At 35.5% G+C, this 14,508-nt stretch overlaps 2 protein-coding genes across 3 annotated transcripts; one reads left to right on the forward strand and one right to left on the reverse strand.

Annotated features, from left to right (window-relative positions):
* Positions 1 to 307: 307 nt before the first annotated feature.
* LOC117322491 (arginyl-tRNA--protein transferase 1-like) lies at positions 308 to 10,922 on the forward strand. 2 transcript variants are annotated; one of them, XM_033877431.1, is made up of 10 exons: positions 308 to 777; positions 2,542 to 2,605; positions 3,448 to 3,728; positions 3,999 to 4,192; positions 5,064 to 5,126; positions 6,029 to 6,190; positions 6,616 to 6,797; positions 8,396 to 8,495; positions 8,947 to 9,064; positions 10,682 to 10,922. In XM_033877431.1, the coding sequence occupies exons 1-10, from the start codon at positions 684 to 686 to the stop codon at positions 10,858 to 10,860; spliced, it is 1,437 nt and encodes a 478-aa protein (XP_033733322.1). In that variant the 5' UTR covers positions 308 to 683; the 3' UTR covers positions 10,861 to 10,922. The 2 variants fall into 2 exon arrangements, with proteins under 2 accessions (XP_033733322.1, XP_033733323.1); XM_033877432.1 differs by having other exon boundaries at positions 310 to 777; positions 4,002 to 4,192; positions 10,682 to 10,921.
* Positions 10,923 to 13,110: 2,188 nt separating this feature from the next.
* LOC117341631 lies at positions 13,111 to 13,973 on the reverse strand. Its single transcript, XM_033903492.1, has one exon. The coding sequence runs from the start codon at positions 13,908 to 13,910 to the stop codon at positions 13,197 to 13,199; it is 714 nt and encodes a 237-aa protein (XP_033759383.1). The 5' UTR covers positions 13,911 to 13,973; the 3' UTR covers positions 13,111 to 13,196.
* Between the last annotated feature and the right edge of the window lie 535 nt (positions 13,974 to 14,508).

Here is a 14,508-nt window from a genome sequence, read left to right on the forward strand (position 1 = left end):
TGTGCCAGTACCGGAAACATAGGCATGTTTGATTTGCCAGTGCCGTGCCGAGGTTAGCACAATACCTATATAGTATCGTTGTATTTGTATTGTTGTTTTGGAGTTCACGTGGAATGAAGCACGACCCTGTTTTGATCAAGTATTGTATAACACTGTATAGATTGATCATCTTTATATATGACTGATTCTATTCCAATTGAGATCAGGCTACTTAGGTCTAATTGTACAAGTGCTAGCTAGGCACATGCGCTGATGACACAGCAGATCTCGAGAGATACATTTTAATTTTTTTTATATATATATACTGTATATATATTTTTTAATTTTGTGTTTGTTTGTTTTTTTAGGATGTTTGTGGCGATTTATTTTTTCAATTTGCGTTGTTGTACTTTTATAGTTACCAGGTATGTACAAAAAAATGTAGTACACCTATATCATGTATGTGTTTTTGCAACATCGTGTATATAGATGCAGCCTGTTTCCGCTGGCAGTGTTAAGTCTTGCATTGTGATAATCTCTGTATATCCTGAAAGGAAATGTGTATTTAACTCAAGTCAATAGCAATGCATGGGTATATATACCTCCTAATAGTCAATAGACTGAAATATAAACGAACCGGTTGTTCGATATTTACTTCCTACACCATATACAAACCGACTCCCCTACCAACAAAATAGTCAGCTATGGAAGGCCTGGATCCTAGCATAGTGGAATACTCTGGAGCCAGTGAAAAACAAAGATGTACTTACTGTGCACGCGACGGAAGCCGTTTTCATGGTAAAAAAAACAATAATCTATATTCATTGTTTTATCCGTATGATTTTCCATTCTTGCATTCATTTGATGGTATTGAATATATGTTTGTGATACAACCATTTTAAAGTCTATGCCGACGTTCTTTTAGAAGTACAGGTGTGTTGCTCCACCTTAAGCCTACCTGTAAACAGGTCTCACCAGGTCCATTTAAGTAATATGTATATTGATCTGGGTTTTACTGGGGCACGGGTGGTCGAGGATTACCTACAAACCCGTGTTTGTGTGCCTTAGGTGACTGAAGATGAAGTAAAACTACTTTAACTTTAATTATATGCATATTGATCTGTGTTTTACCTGAGTACGGGTGAGTGAGGATTATCTACGACCGGTGTTTGCTAAATATGACTAGGGTAACTGACGATGTATTAAAACAACTTTAACTTTAATAATGTGCATATTGATCAGGATATTGCCTAGACACGAATGATTGATGATTATTTACAATCCGTATTTACCTAATGTGCCTTGAAGACTGACAATGAATTTAAACAACTGTTACGTACGTGTCATTCCTATTGTTATACACGTAATGTTATGCCAAAACAAGTCTGTTTAGTAATATGGAAAATGGAGTTCTACCAGAACACCTACAAGTTTAACTTCCTGTGGTCATGTTTGCACAGGAAGGCGCTCACAAAGTATAGCTTATTTATCTTAAGCATAAGGCAAAAGTTCGTGTTGAGCGGATTTTAAACTGAAAGTAAACACATGAATTATTATTCGGAATTAACTTTGCTCTCAGAAACATCACATGGATTAATCAAATGATCAAAATGATAATCATAGTAAAAGATTGTCCCCTTTTTATACACACAAAGCATTGATCTTTGAAATTCGATGATAGTTAACAATTTTGACGCAAATACCCCGACATGCCCAAAATTAGTCCCTTAACTCCGAACTTACATTTGTTTTGCTTTTCTCCAAGTGTTACAACACTGATGTTAGAATACACATATTATTAAAATATGTTGATATATATATCGTTGACACATTTTTTGTCAGTGTCCAGTTTATGTCACATCAATCATTTTTTGAGGAATTTAGCATGCTTTAACATCTATACATATAAACTATACAAAACCTTATCATGCATATCTAATTAAACAGTTTTGAGCGAATTGAACCATTTTCTAACAACTCCACAACAACAAGAACTCCACAACAAGAACTCCAAAACAAGAACTCCACAACAACAACAACTCCACAACAACAACTCCACATCAACAACTCCACAACAACAACTCCACAACAACAACAACAACTCCACAACAACTCCTCAGCGTTGTTTAATGGCATTCAGCTAAGAAAAGAATCATATTTTTCTTGTTGCTCACGAGACGACAGACTTTAGTAAAACTAAAATCCCAAAGCGTTTTCAGAAATAGTATTGATGTTTGTATCTCCAACTACCTGATAAAATCATTTATACCGACATCTTGTTGCATATGATGGCAGTAATTACTTAACAGGAGAATACCTAGCGCATCATGAATATGATAGAAAATGTCCCAAAACAAATACATATTACACATTTGGATGAACGATGTGGACGTGGTGTTTCTAAAGAGTAAGCGTTCTCTGCTTTTATTTTGAAAACGTCAGTGTCTAACTTCGAAGTCGTTGAAATAATTTTGATTCTGTTTTTCTTGCACGTTTATCATATTATATTCCTGTGTAATGTATTTAATGCAAATATTTAACGATATAACCGTTTCATTGTAGGGATGTGGTCGGATTCCTTAAACGTTCAGGAATACCAAACTTTGCTTGACAGGGGTTGGAGAAGGTAATTTAAATTTGTTTTTAAATATTGACGTATTTATAATTCAGGATTAAGTCTGAAATCTATTAAATGATGTTTATTTCTTTATTTTAGAGGAGCAGGTTCAACACATTTTTACAACTCATTCATAATATATGAGTATGTCTTAGGAAAGCAAAGCTGTATATAACAAGATGCCACTGATACTTTAAAATTCAAAGAGTGATCAGTTTAGAAAATCGAATGCAGTTTTAACTTGACCTTTTTAAGTGGTCATTCTAACACAAAATGACGTAATTCGGAACAATAAGAACACACTATGAAGCAAAGTCATTAATCAAGATATATTTCTAATATTACAAGAAGAACAAACTAAATAGTCCGGTCATGTGCTTAATAGATGATACCCACACTAAATCAATGGGACATATTAAGATGTTATGTGCTCAAGATGAGAACTGGGGAGTTCTTATAGGTTTATCAGGTTATATGCTCCTATGGAACATCTCAAGCATCGTATCACATACGGGAATTTAATGAATCCCAATGAGATAGTTATATCAACAGTAAATTGTCTGGTTGTCATCATCAAACTGCAGAACTAGAAACTATGCGTTAGTATGTCAGCATTCGACATTCATATCGGAAATCGTAATATTGAGCTCTAAAAGATTGATTCAACTGTGACAGGTATACAGCTTTGGTTGATGAAACAATGTCATTATTAAAGATGGTAAGTAAAACGTCATTTAATTTAAAATCATTACGTCATATAGAAAAGATACAAGCTTTCACTCTTGCTGGTTACGCTCTAAGTAAAGCTTTAAGTGGTAAGATTCCCTTATAGTTCTATCTTTAATGTGCAGGCGTGGGCATTTCTTCTATAAACCAACTATGGACACGACTTGTTGCCCGCAGTACACCATTAGGATGGACGCCATGAACTTCAAGTTGAGCAAATCCCATAAAAAGGTTCTAAAGCAAATGAACAAGTACCTTATGTATGGACAAAGGAAGGGGAAATCTCAGGAATCACACGAGGAGAAACCGGAACCGGAACCGGAAAGAAAAGTAGACCAGTGTCCTATTGATGGACAGACGGAAGATTTCACACATGTTCCAGTTACCAAATCACCTCCCACAGCAGGTAAATTAAAATTTAGCCTTTGTGGGTGGAAGGGTCGATTCTTGATTTAATTGCACTTGTATATTTATATGTACATGCATGCACACACATGCATGATGCTATGATTTTTTTTTTTTATCGGATATCTGTATTTATCCCAGTGAGTCATTAAGCAGCATTTGCACCAGCATTTATACAAAAATGAAACAAAAATATACTCTATTTACGCTGAATTCAGTACCACCGATGTTTACTCAGAACTTCATACCAATAAACATCTTTGGTCCAAAGCAGGCATGGGTGCTGATCCTAACAAGCCAGCAATGAGGAAGGCTAAACATATTCGTTTAGAGAAAAGAAGGCAACGGGAGCTGATGAACATGCAGAGATTATCGGCGGGAGATGGATGCAAAACGGCACAGAGGTATTCTAAGGGTATTGAATGTCAGGAGGATAACAAGGGCTCACTCAGTACCAGTGGCAAGGTTGGTGTTTACGTTCTAATTCACCTAACCGACATGTATGTTTTGACAAAAATGTTGTATTTGACATGTTATATTTCTATATATGTCTTTTATGATTATTTACAGGACGATCATCCTGAAAATTATAAGCATTAAAATTAATGATGGCACATATATAATGTCAAAACGTGCAAAATGCTAACGTTGACTGACCACCCGGAACAAAAAAAAAACCATGATTGTACATAGGAATAAAAACCTATTGTTACATACTGTAACTATACTGTTAAGATGGGGTTGAAATCCTAACCATATTTATCCTGCAACTGCCATCGCATTGTCGGAATACCCCCACCATATAATCATATTTTTGCTGTATTCGGCAGTGAAGGAAAATAGCTATATTTTGGAATCTTAGCACGTGCGTCAATTCGATTAGCCTACTTCCAACTGAAACATCGTTTAAAAGGCAAACATATTTGGATTATTGTTGACACCGTTTCACTTCAAAACGATTATTTTTTTATTACTGTTGCAGGTAAATAAAATACATGGTCAGTATCTTAAAATATAAGCTGTATTATGGCGCGAGGGTAAAGAAAGACAAAGGTTTTGTCTTTCTTTACCCTCGCCAAAATATAGCTTATATTATAAGACACTGACCATATATTCTCTATATATGTAGCATTGTTCCACTGAGGGCATTATTGGATCAGTTCGTCTAATGCATCGAGTTATTTGCTAATAGATGAATAAATTATTTGAATTGATATTGGTTTTGACTTTAAATGTGAATATACCAATTACATTTTTAATGTAATTATATACAGCACTATGTACTGTATTATCTTCCTTGTCGGTCTGACTGTATGACTGTTTACCTCATTTCCAGAAAACGCTATCAGATTTCATATGTGAACCTGACAGATTCCAGAAATGTGTTCACAAGTTTGAGGTAGTATAAACTATGAAACATTACTTTAAAGTTGTCACAGATTTGTTATTTGTTATTTCGAATGCCATTAGATGTTCTTATTAGAACTTGCTAAATCTTCACTATCTTATTTAAAATTTGCTGTATGTGCAATGCTAAAAATAGCGTTATGATCATGTGATATTTTTATCCAATCACAATGTTTTTTTTTCTATTTGTCTAAGGGTAGATACCGTTAGACTATATTTTACCCTTTAAACGCAAGGGGGCTTGTGATTGGCGTGGTCACCTTATATTGGTTTACATTTGGAATACTCGGGCATTTTTAATTAAAAAACGACCAGCCGTAACGGTGCCGTAGTAAACAGACTCCAGCGAAATTCTGATAGTTGAGTTTGCTTGGTTAATTTATTGTTATTTACCTCGATTAATACCAAAGTATCTAGCTATATCACATTTGAATTTGTCCTCTTTATCAACATCTTGAATCGTCAATTGACGCGATTTTAAGAGCAACTGTTTGCTTCTAGCTACACTTGAAGACATTCAGATACAAATATATGTTAAATTACAAACACCACTGTTTTATTGATACTCCACTTTGATTGGTATCTATTATGCTGGACTATTAATTGGCGAAAACATAATTTAGTTGGTCATGGCAGCTTTCAGAGTAAGCAATATGTAACAAAGATTTATAGTTGCCGAGGCCAAACGTTTCCTTTTAATGAAAACGGCATTTTATATTAACCAAAATAACTGTTAAGTTTATTTCATTTGAAGGGGTATTCAACTCAAAATCATTGGGAATCGACGGTAGATCATTTTATTTAAAACTTTCTAAAATAAATCCGCGTAACCTTTACTGTAAAGTGATGGTACAATGACAATCGCCTTGTTAACACATGTCTGTATGTTTGTAGGTACGGCTCATTCGACCGACTCCCAAAAGCAGAGAGTTCTTAGAGACTGAGACAGAATCCGCCGAGATATTTAAACAATACAGGACGACGATTCATAATTATCCACCAGACGAGTCTGAAAGAAATGAATGGCTGAACTATCTAGTACATTCGCCACTCAAGGTGTCAGGGCATATCATCAAAGATTACATGCATAGTCGAAGCTCTAAGGTCAAGCATAACATTGACCACCTACCCACTATTCGACCTCAAATTTCGACTTAATTTCATTATATCTACCGACTCCAGTGGAATCGGCCATCTTAATGTATATAAGTTGATCTTTTATATTGCTATTGAATCACCAAAGAACAAACTTAATTAAAAAAACAATTACTTAGTATATTAGTCTATTTTCAATTTTATTCAATCGCTTTCTAGTAAGGAATCGTGATTCTAAACAAAGGAAACACTAATCTTAATATGATCTTGTTTAGAATGGCCTGGATGAATATTCAAACGATTCTGGGAATATGTAAATAGATATATTATAATACATGTACGACCAAATAACAGTCATTTATCTGTGATATTTATTCTTTTAACAGCAAGGGAGGGGAAAGGAAGGGCCGTCAATGGGATATGGGACATTCCATCAACATTACATCCTGGACGGTAAACTCATCGCTGTAGGGGTCCTTGACATCCTCCCTTATTGCGTCTTATCGGTGTACCTGTACTATCTCCCTGAGTACAGGTTTCTGTCTATTGGAACGTATACAGCCCTCAGGTGCGTATTCAATGTACGTCTTCTTTTCTAGAAATCTTTTCTCCATTTCTCGTTAATTAAAGAAAAAACAAAAAACAATATGATACCAGAGGGTTCCTATTCTTCCTCGCCATTCCTCATTTACGTATTATTATTTTGAAAAAAATCAAACCCTTATCCCTTATCAGGGACATTGAACAACTTATACTTTAACATATATATGTATCACTTCGACAGGAATTCCCCTTTTTACGAAATATGCAAAATTATTTAACGAGAGGAAAGGAAAACAAATATATATATCTAGCGATTTAGGTTTTTATGCATTTGACATGTAGATAAAAAAAAGGTAAGGCGCTAAGAGCAAGGTGCCTGTTGGAAATGTTACGGAACGAAAACAGGAAAAACCTACTTCTGTAAAACTGCTTCCTGTTAGCTATGGTCAATAATATATTGCGTTTATGTAAATTGAATATAGTGTGATTACTTATATGATGTTTTAACCGTTAGAGTGTATGTATTCACCTTTGGTAATGATTTGCAGTCTATAGGAAACAACCATAATTGTCATATTGAATTCAAGAATTTGAATGAAATACTCCAAAACGTCAACACTAAAATCTATGGAAAAACAATTGGTTGGTTAGTCCCTATAAAGCATGGCTAGCAACCAACTCGTGGCTTCATCCCCTTGGTATAAATACATACTTTTATACACGCGCAACAGCTGGTCAATGTTCGAATGATTCAAATTTCGATACACGACAAAATGATGTTGATATCCATAGCAGCAAAACGCTTCTTTCCCGCAAAGGCTTATCACTATCGTGTGGTTTTGTATGAGTTTGAGTGATGGAGTAAACAGACAACTCAAGCGTATGCAATATTATACGATAGTGAATGCCCCCTGTGTTCTGACTCTAACATTAACCATTGCACATGTATAACGATTTCCTTGGCCAATCGGGCCGTGTTCCTAATATAGTGTCTTAAATTCTAGATCTTGCAGTAACAACCAACTATTGTCAGGTCGACAAAAAAACAAAAAAAAAAACAAACAAAAAAACAAGTTTCGAAAGAAATCCTTGCGATGCTCAATACACCATCAGCAAATAAATGACGTGAATCTTCTAATCATAAATATTGATAAAACTGCGTGAGATTTATTTGTTATCATTTCCATTGTTTTCTACTAATCCGCACACTACAACAGGGTGTTCCTGTTGTTAAGTCGTAATGTCGGAAAAGTCGGTCAGAGGTGGATTTAAAAACATAACTGATTGATGTTTTTAATTTATTAAAAAGTGTCACTGAAAATATAAGCAATAAATTACCTTGATATTGTATATAATGGTTTAATTAATGCCAAAGCTTGGCAGGCAAACAAATTAGGCAATAAAATATGCTTTTTCTGTCGAGCTCCGATGTTTAAATTGACCGAAGACACCATATCAAACAAAGTAAATGCTTGAACAGTATAAATGTAGAAACATCCAAAGATACTCACGTCTATAAATACAGCGATAAAAAAGCAATGAAAGAATAAATGTACATCCAGTAATTCGTTAAATTTAACAAAGATAAAAAAAAGTCAAGAAATTCAAATTTATTTTCTTAAGGGAAATTGCCTTTGTACAAGAGCTCAACAAGACATCCCCTGACCTCAGGTATTACTACATGGGCTACTACGTACACTCATGTTCCAAAATAACGTACAAGGTGAGTGTTTTGTGTAAATGTGTTAGTTTCCATTGTTAGCTTTGTTATGATACGGAAATGATATCACGGACACGGCCAGTTTCCGTTGTTGATATCGATATACAAAGAAGTGATATCAATAATACTGTTAGTTTCTTTTTTGTTTCTTATATTCAATCACCAGAAAAGATATCGCGACGGTCAATTTCTGCTTTTTATATTGGTAATCACAGTAGAGGATGTCCATTATGATGATACTGCCAATAGTCAGTTGAATGATCGTTACTTATTTCAAATATTTTTTTTATTTGCATCAGCCTGATATTTTTCAGGATATAATTTCGTATTGCAAGAGATTTATTGTTATTTAGAACAGTATGGCGATTGCGATTTTATTCTATTTTTCATTAAACATCATATTCAACATATGAGATATAGCTTGTAAAATGACAGTGTGTTTCCGTATATACAGAGTCATTACTCTCCATCTTTCCTGTTATGTCCGGAGACTTATACATGGATTCCTGTTTCTGGGTGTATACCAAAACTAGGCATCAGGGAATACAGTAGACTGGCAACAGAAGGAGTGGGTAAGTAAAAAAAAAAAAAAACATAATGGAAAGAGGTGTGGGTTTACACGAAATCTTAGAGTGATAATTGAATATGAAATGACGACAATGTCAATATAACAAGGGCGTTGGTGCTATAAGAAAAAAAAGGGAATGTTACTGTAAAAAAGGACGAAAATTACTCCTAGAATTCTCCGGTTTATCTCCAGTTTTACCCGTGAGAGATTTCTCCTACCCCTAGGGTATGACAGATTGCATGCGCTAACCTTCTGAACCGGAAGTACTTGCGGAAGTACTTTATGAGTGACGTCACTAATAGTTCCCGCGTCTTTATTTAATGTTAAATATGCGTATGAGACACAGAGTTTTATGAAATGACAAGATGAACTGTTGCTACTATCAGAACAGTATCACTGATATCTTATTTCAGTGTCTGTTTGAATGAATATTGTGAATTAATTTTATACCACTTGTGTAATGATATTGGGATATTTGGTGGTTAAGATGGGTACTTTGTCAAATAAGGATATTCATGCGCCGACCATGTTCATTTGTTTATTTACATACCCTGACCACTAATTTCATATGAATTATTTAAAATGATGGGAGAAAAATAATCGTCCCTTCTAAGAGTGTGTGACAAAAAAATGTTAACCCTCAGCAAGCCTCGGTTTGGACGTTCACGAATTTTCCCCATGGGTTGAGAATTCTTTGTCACACCCCCGTAGGCAGGGAAAGATAAATATTAGTCACACTATGACAATGTCGAGAATGCCACAATATTAAGGACGATATGGTTTGCAATGTAGGGCAGAATATATATTTGTATATTTGTTCTCTTCAACACGAAAGATAATCGCAGAATATCCATTGGACCTACGTTTGTATCAAATTTTACATTCAACATGTAGTGGGATACAATGGCTTTATTCCTGGGCTCTCAGATGTACCCTGAGTAGAAGATAAAGGCGAAACCCCGGCCGTGCAAAGTGGCTGGGGCGGGGATGGGTACAATTCATCGCCTCTTACGACCTGTAATATGATTCAGAAGACGTATTCTCTTCCCGCTCTTGCATTTACTAAAATGGCGGGAATGTCACTATGGTAAAACTAGACGAGTACTAGTAATTCCTCCAACTTCTACATCTTAATAGTTCTGGCTTACCTTGCAGATTATTTTAATATGTGGTCACTGAGAAGTCCTATAATGATGGAACATTTTAAAATAGATGTAGTGTCCAAGCAGTAAAATGTCATTTTTACTTCTTTGTCGTTTGTACTATTGATAGATTTATTATTAAGATAATTAGAAGGTAATATGATAAATGAAAACGGGACAGGGATATTTCGATAAAATAAACAAATTGGTGAAACAGATATTAAAGGGAAAACACGAGTTTTAAAACAATCGATAGTGGAAGAAGCAATAATACATGATACTATTCTACTTGTCATATTTACGCGATGGGAATCTTTTAGATGTGAATGTGTCATCATCAAAGCAATGCCTTAGATAGTACCACGGGTAGCAAATGTTTGTGTTTTCAAACCTTATATGAATAATTATCCATTATTTACAAAGACAAAAACCCAGATAACATATAGACTTCAGCAGATATATTCATTTCTGATTTTCAGAGGATAGTGACAGACAACAGGAGGTCGACAACATTCCTGTACTGTTCTGTGGACAAATAATGACTTTTGGAAACTACACAACTCTTCACGAGAAAACTCCGGATGTTACAGACGTCATGGAATATGGCTTTTTAGTTGGAAGCAGATGTGTACAGAAGCTGCTTTTAGTTAGAAAATAAATTTGCTTAAATATAAATATTTGTCCCAGATTTTTTTTTTCAAAGGATATCTGACATACTTTAATTGTTTTGTCTCTTGGTAAATTAATTAGTTTGTGTCTTCACACATAATTTATGTATTAATACTGACGTTTCCTACATCAAACCAATGAAGCATGACGTTTTGTGTCCTGTGCTTAGTACTTGCAGAGTTTTTATTAATATCAGAGATTTGGTTAAAAAGTAAGATAAATAATACGTGGAAATATTGGTAGACTCCGGTGTTGCCGTACGTACTGTATTTTGGGTTTTCCCTGACCATACCAGCCATCTATCTTGATTCTATAGCTTTTTGAGAGAATTCGTTTTAAAGAAGAATACGACGTTAGACGGACAAAAGACGACGGGAGCTGCTCGCCAGTATAACCTCAGTTTGTCCGGTGAGCTCATAAATCACATCAAGCCTTTTACATGGTGTATGATAATATGAAATGAAATAACTACTTCTTTGCATTCTGGGACTAAAACATATATCATATGGAATGGAAATCTCTGATTTTTCTTTATTTCTAAAAACCACTGGTGTACCTGTATTTCCGTTAACAAACCTGGAATCTTACATGTCCGAGACAAAAATAAATGTTAATCCTATTAAATATCGCACAGTCTGAAAGCTTGTGATGATCACGTTCTAGTTTTTCAGGACGTTCTAGGATATTTCCGGAAGAATATTTTCCCAATTTACTTTATAAGAAAAGCCTCTGAAAGACGACAGATAAGTTCATGATCATAAAATATTATGACATTTGATTGACATTGGGCTATTTACGCCTTACATAATACAAATATACCATAGGTGTCTGTGCATTAGTCCATACTATTTTACTCGATCTACTGGTAATCGAGCGATGTTCTTTTGCACGAGGACTAAGGCCGAGTGCTTTGGTTTGGTTTGTTTTTGTTTAACGTCCTATTAACAGCCAGGGTCATTTAAGGACGTGCCAGGTTTTGGAGGTGGAGGAAAGCCGAAGTACCCGGAGAAAAACCACCGGCCTACGGTCAGTACCTGGCAACTGCCCCACGTAGGTTTCGAACTCGCAACCCAGTGGTGGAGGGCTAGTGATAAAGTGTCGGGACACCTTAACCACTCTGCCACCGCGGCCCCAGGTCGAGTGCAATAGAGGATTGGTTGATTACCAGTACCGTGGGTAAAAATTTTGGACTATTGCAAAGGCACCAGTGATATACTTGTTTTATTACATAATCACTAAAACACACTGATAATCACTGAAATCTGGACTTTCCTGTAGGCCTAGACCTCGCCGCGACTGTCGTCCGGCAGTGTTGACATCTGAGTGACTGAATGATCGCTTTTATCTGATTTTAACACTAAAAAGGATACAATATTAGGATGTTGTTTGGCCCTATTTGACCGTAGTTGTCGATGGACTGTAAATCACAAACAAGCAAACGAATAGATAAACCAAGAAACAAGACTTGTATCTGTATATATGCTAAATATGTGTAAGTAGTTGTCCAGTAGAATATTTACTCCAAAATATTTCATTGACAGTTATAAAATATTATCATCATTAAGGTCAAAGGTCTATAGGGAGGGTCAGTGAATTACAACACGGAGCAATATCTGTATCCATTAAACAGGTATGCGTTAGAACCGTCCATACGGGAAATTCGCAACGAAAATACCATTCGTGTATATTTTTATCGTGGAAGCTTGTGTGGTACCACCTGTAGAACAGCTTGGTTGTACGGCAGTACCATGGGTTAGAGTGTGGTTATACGTTTTAAAATCTTTTTAACAAACGTTACACGTATAAGTCTTGCCTGAAATTACTTTTTCATATTATGTTGATATTTAATGCGCCTTTTTGGTATTATTTTTCGTAAAAATATTAAGCAAACAAACAAACAAGCAAGGAAAAACAAAAACCACAAACAGTTAAAGTCTACTTCGATAGTCGAAAGGTTGTATTTTTACAGCTTATACATCGCATATACAATGTATATATGGTTTTGCTATTATGTCGGTATTCTTTGTTGTTTTTTCCTTGTGAATGTGTTTTCGATACTAAAGATTATTAAATGTGCCCTCCTAGATAATCGATATATTTTGTGTTCACGAGAAAACAAACTCTTTGAAAGCCCAGATTAACCAAATATTATATCTAAAAAAAATAGAATGAAACTAAGCACAAGGCACCTTTTCCTCTGATTAGTATCTGTATTTAGAGAATTAACTGGGTTTTTTTTCTCTCAGTTACTTGAGTTGAACAATCCTTTGGCTGAGATAATGTTAAAAGCGGTCCATTTGTATATGATTTAACAATGGGATGCCATCATAGACTAGAGATAACCTTGTCTTGTAACATCTTACTATCGTGTTTGAAACAAGCTTGGAATAGTTTTACATCCCTCAAGAAAATTGCAAAGTATAGCTTGGTGAAGTCGTAATCGTCCTGCCAGGTATAAACGACGAGGTGTTCATCAGGTCCACACTCGCCAAGAAACGTTGCTTCTGTCAACATCACTGGATACTTCACTATGTCGGATATAAAATGCCGATAGTATCCGGAGAGAGAAGCCTTTGATGCAGCATCGGAACAAAACTTGTAGTACTCCGGGACGTTGACGTGCAAGTTAAAATCTAGGTCACTGTAGCGCGTTTTGGTGGTTGTTTTGAAGGCTTTCTTAGGGTGAACAATGGCATCCTGTCTTTTAGTCATAATTGGCGTATTTTCTTTGTCAACAAATTTATTCATTTTTTCGTAGAGATGTTTTGGAAATTTTGTTGATCTTCGTGTTTCCCAATTCACAGCAATTAGTTTAATTTCCGACTTTAGATACCAATCTCTGTTGTCCGTGTCGGAAAATATTCGTGTATTCCCCACTGTTCCAGGTGTAATAGAGGACAGCGTGTAAGACACGTGGTATTTCTGTTGTTTTCCATCACAAGAAAACTTACTATGGAATCTCGGCGACATCACACACTTTTCGCTGATAACAAAGAGACGAATGTTATTGTCCTTCGCCATATCTCGGGTAAATGGCATAAATCCGTGGTCAATACATATAGTGGCAGTGTCGTGGAAAATTCTGCCGAGTCCCCATACAGACAGGTGACCTAAAAATATAAATTTGGGATCATCAACAAATCCTCATTGTTAAAAGTTAGTCAAAATATCAAGATGATCTATAAATATTTAACACATATGGGTATTCCCCTGAAATGTACTGTAATATGTTCAGTAGCAGTTTGTATAATTATACTTAGAACCTGTAAATCAGCATATATACATGTACACACGTTAGCTAATTTGCCATTAATTAGATAGACCTCGGTTGGATGTTATCTATACCATGTTCATGTAATACTGGTTGTATCCAATTATCTTCTTGTAGTTCTAGTTATTGTGGTATTTACATGTAGACTTCGGGTCACGAACACCATACCCATATTAAGTCGGGGGAAATGTATCTGTCCGGCCGATGCACATTATGATTATACTAATGTCATTCCTTCCCGTGCTTTGCACGGACACGCCAGTCCTTCGGCCGTGCTTTAACCGGACACAACCTATACCTACCTGCATCAATAAACAGAGGAACCACCATTCTACGACTTCGTCATTACTCTACAACTACTACTAC

Source organism: Pecten maximus, chromosome 2 (assembly GCF_902652985.1).
Source record: "Pecten maximus chromosome 2, xPecMax1.1, whole genome shotgun sequence".
In the NCBI taxonomy this organism is placed as follows: Eukaryota; Metazoa; Mollusca; class Bivalvia; order Pectinida; family Pectinidae; genus Pecten; species Pecten maximus.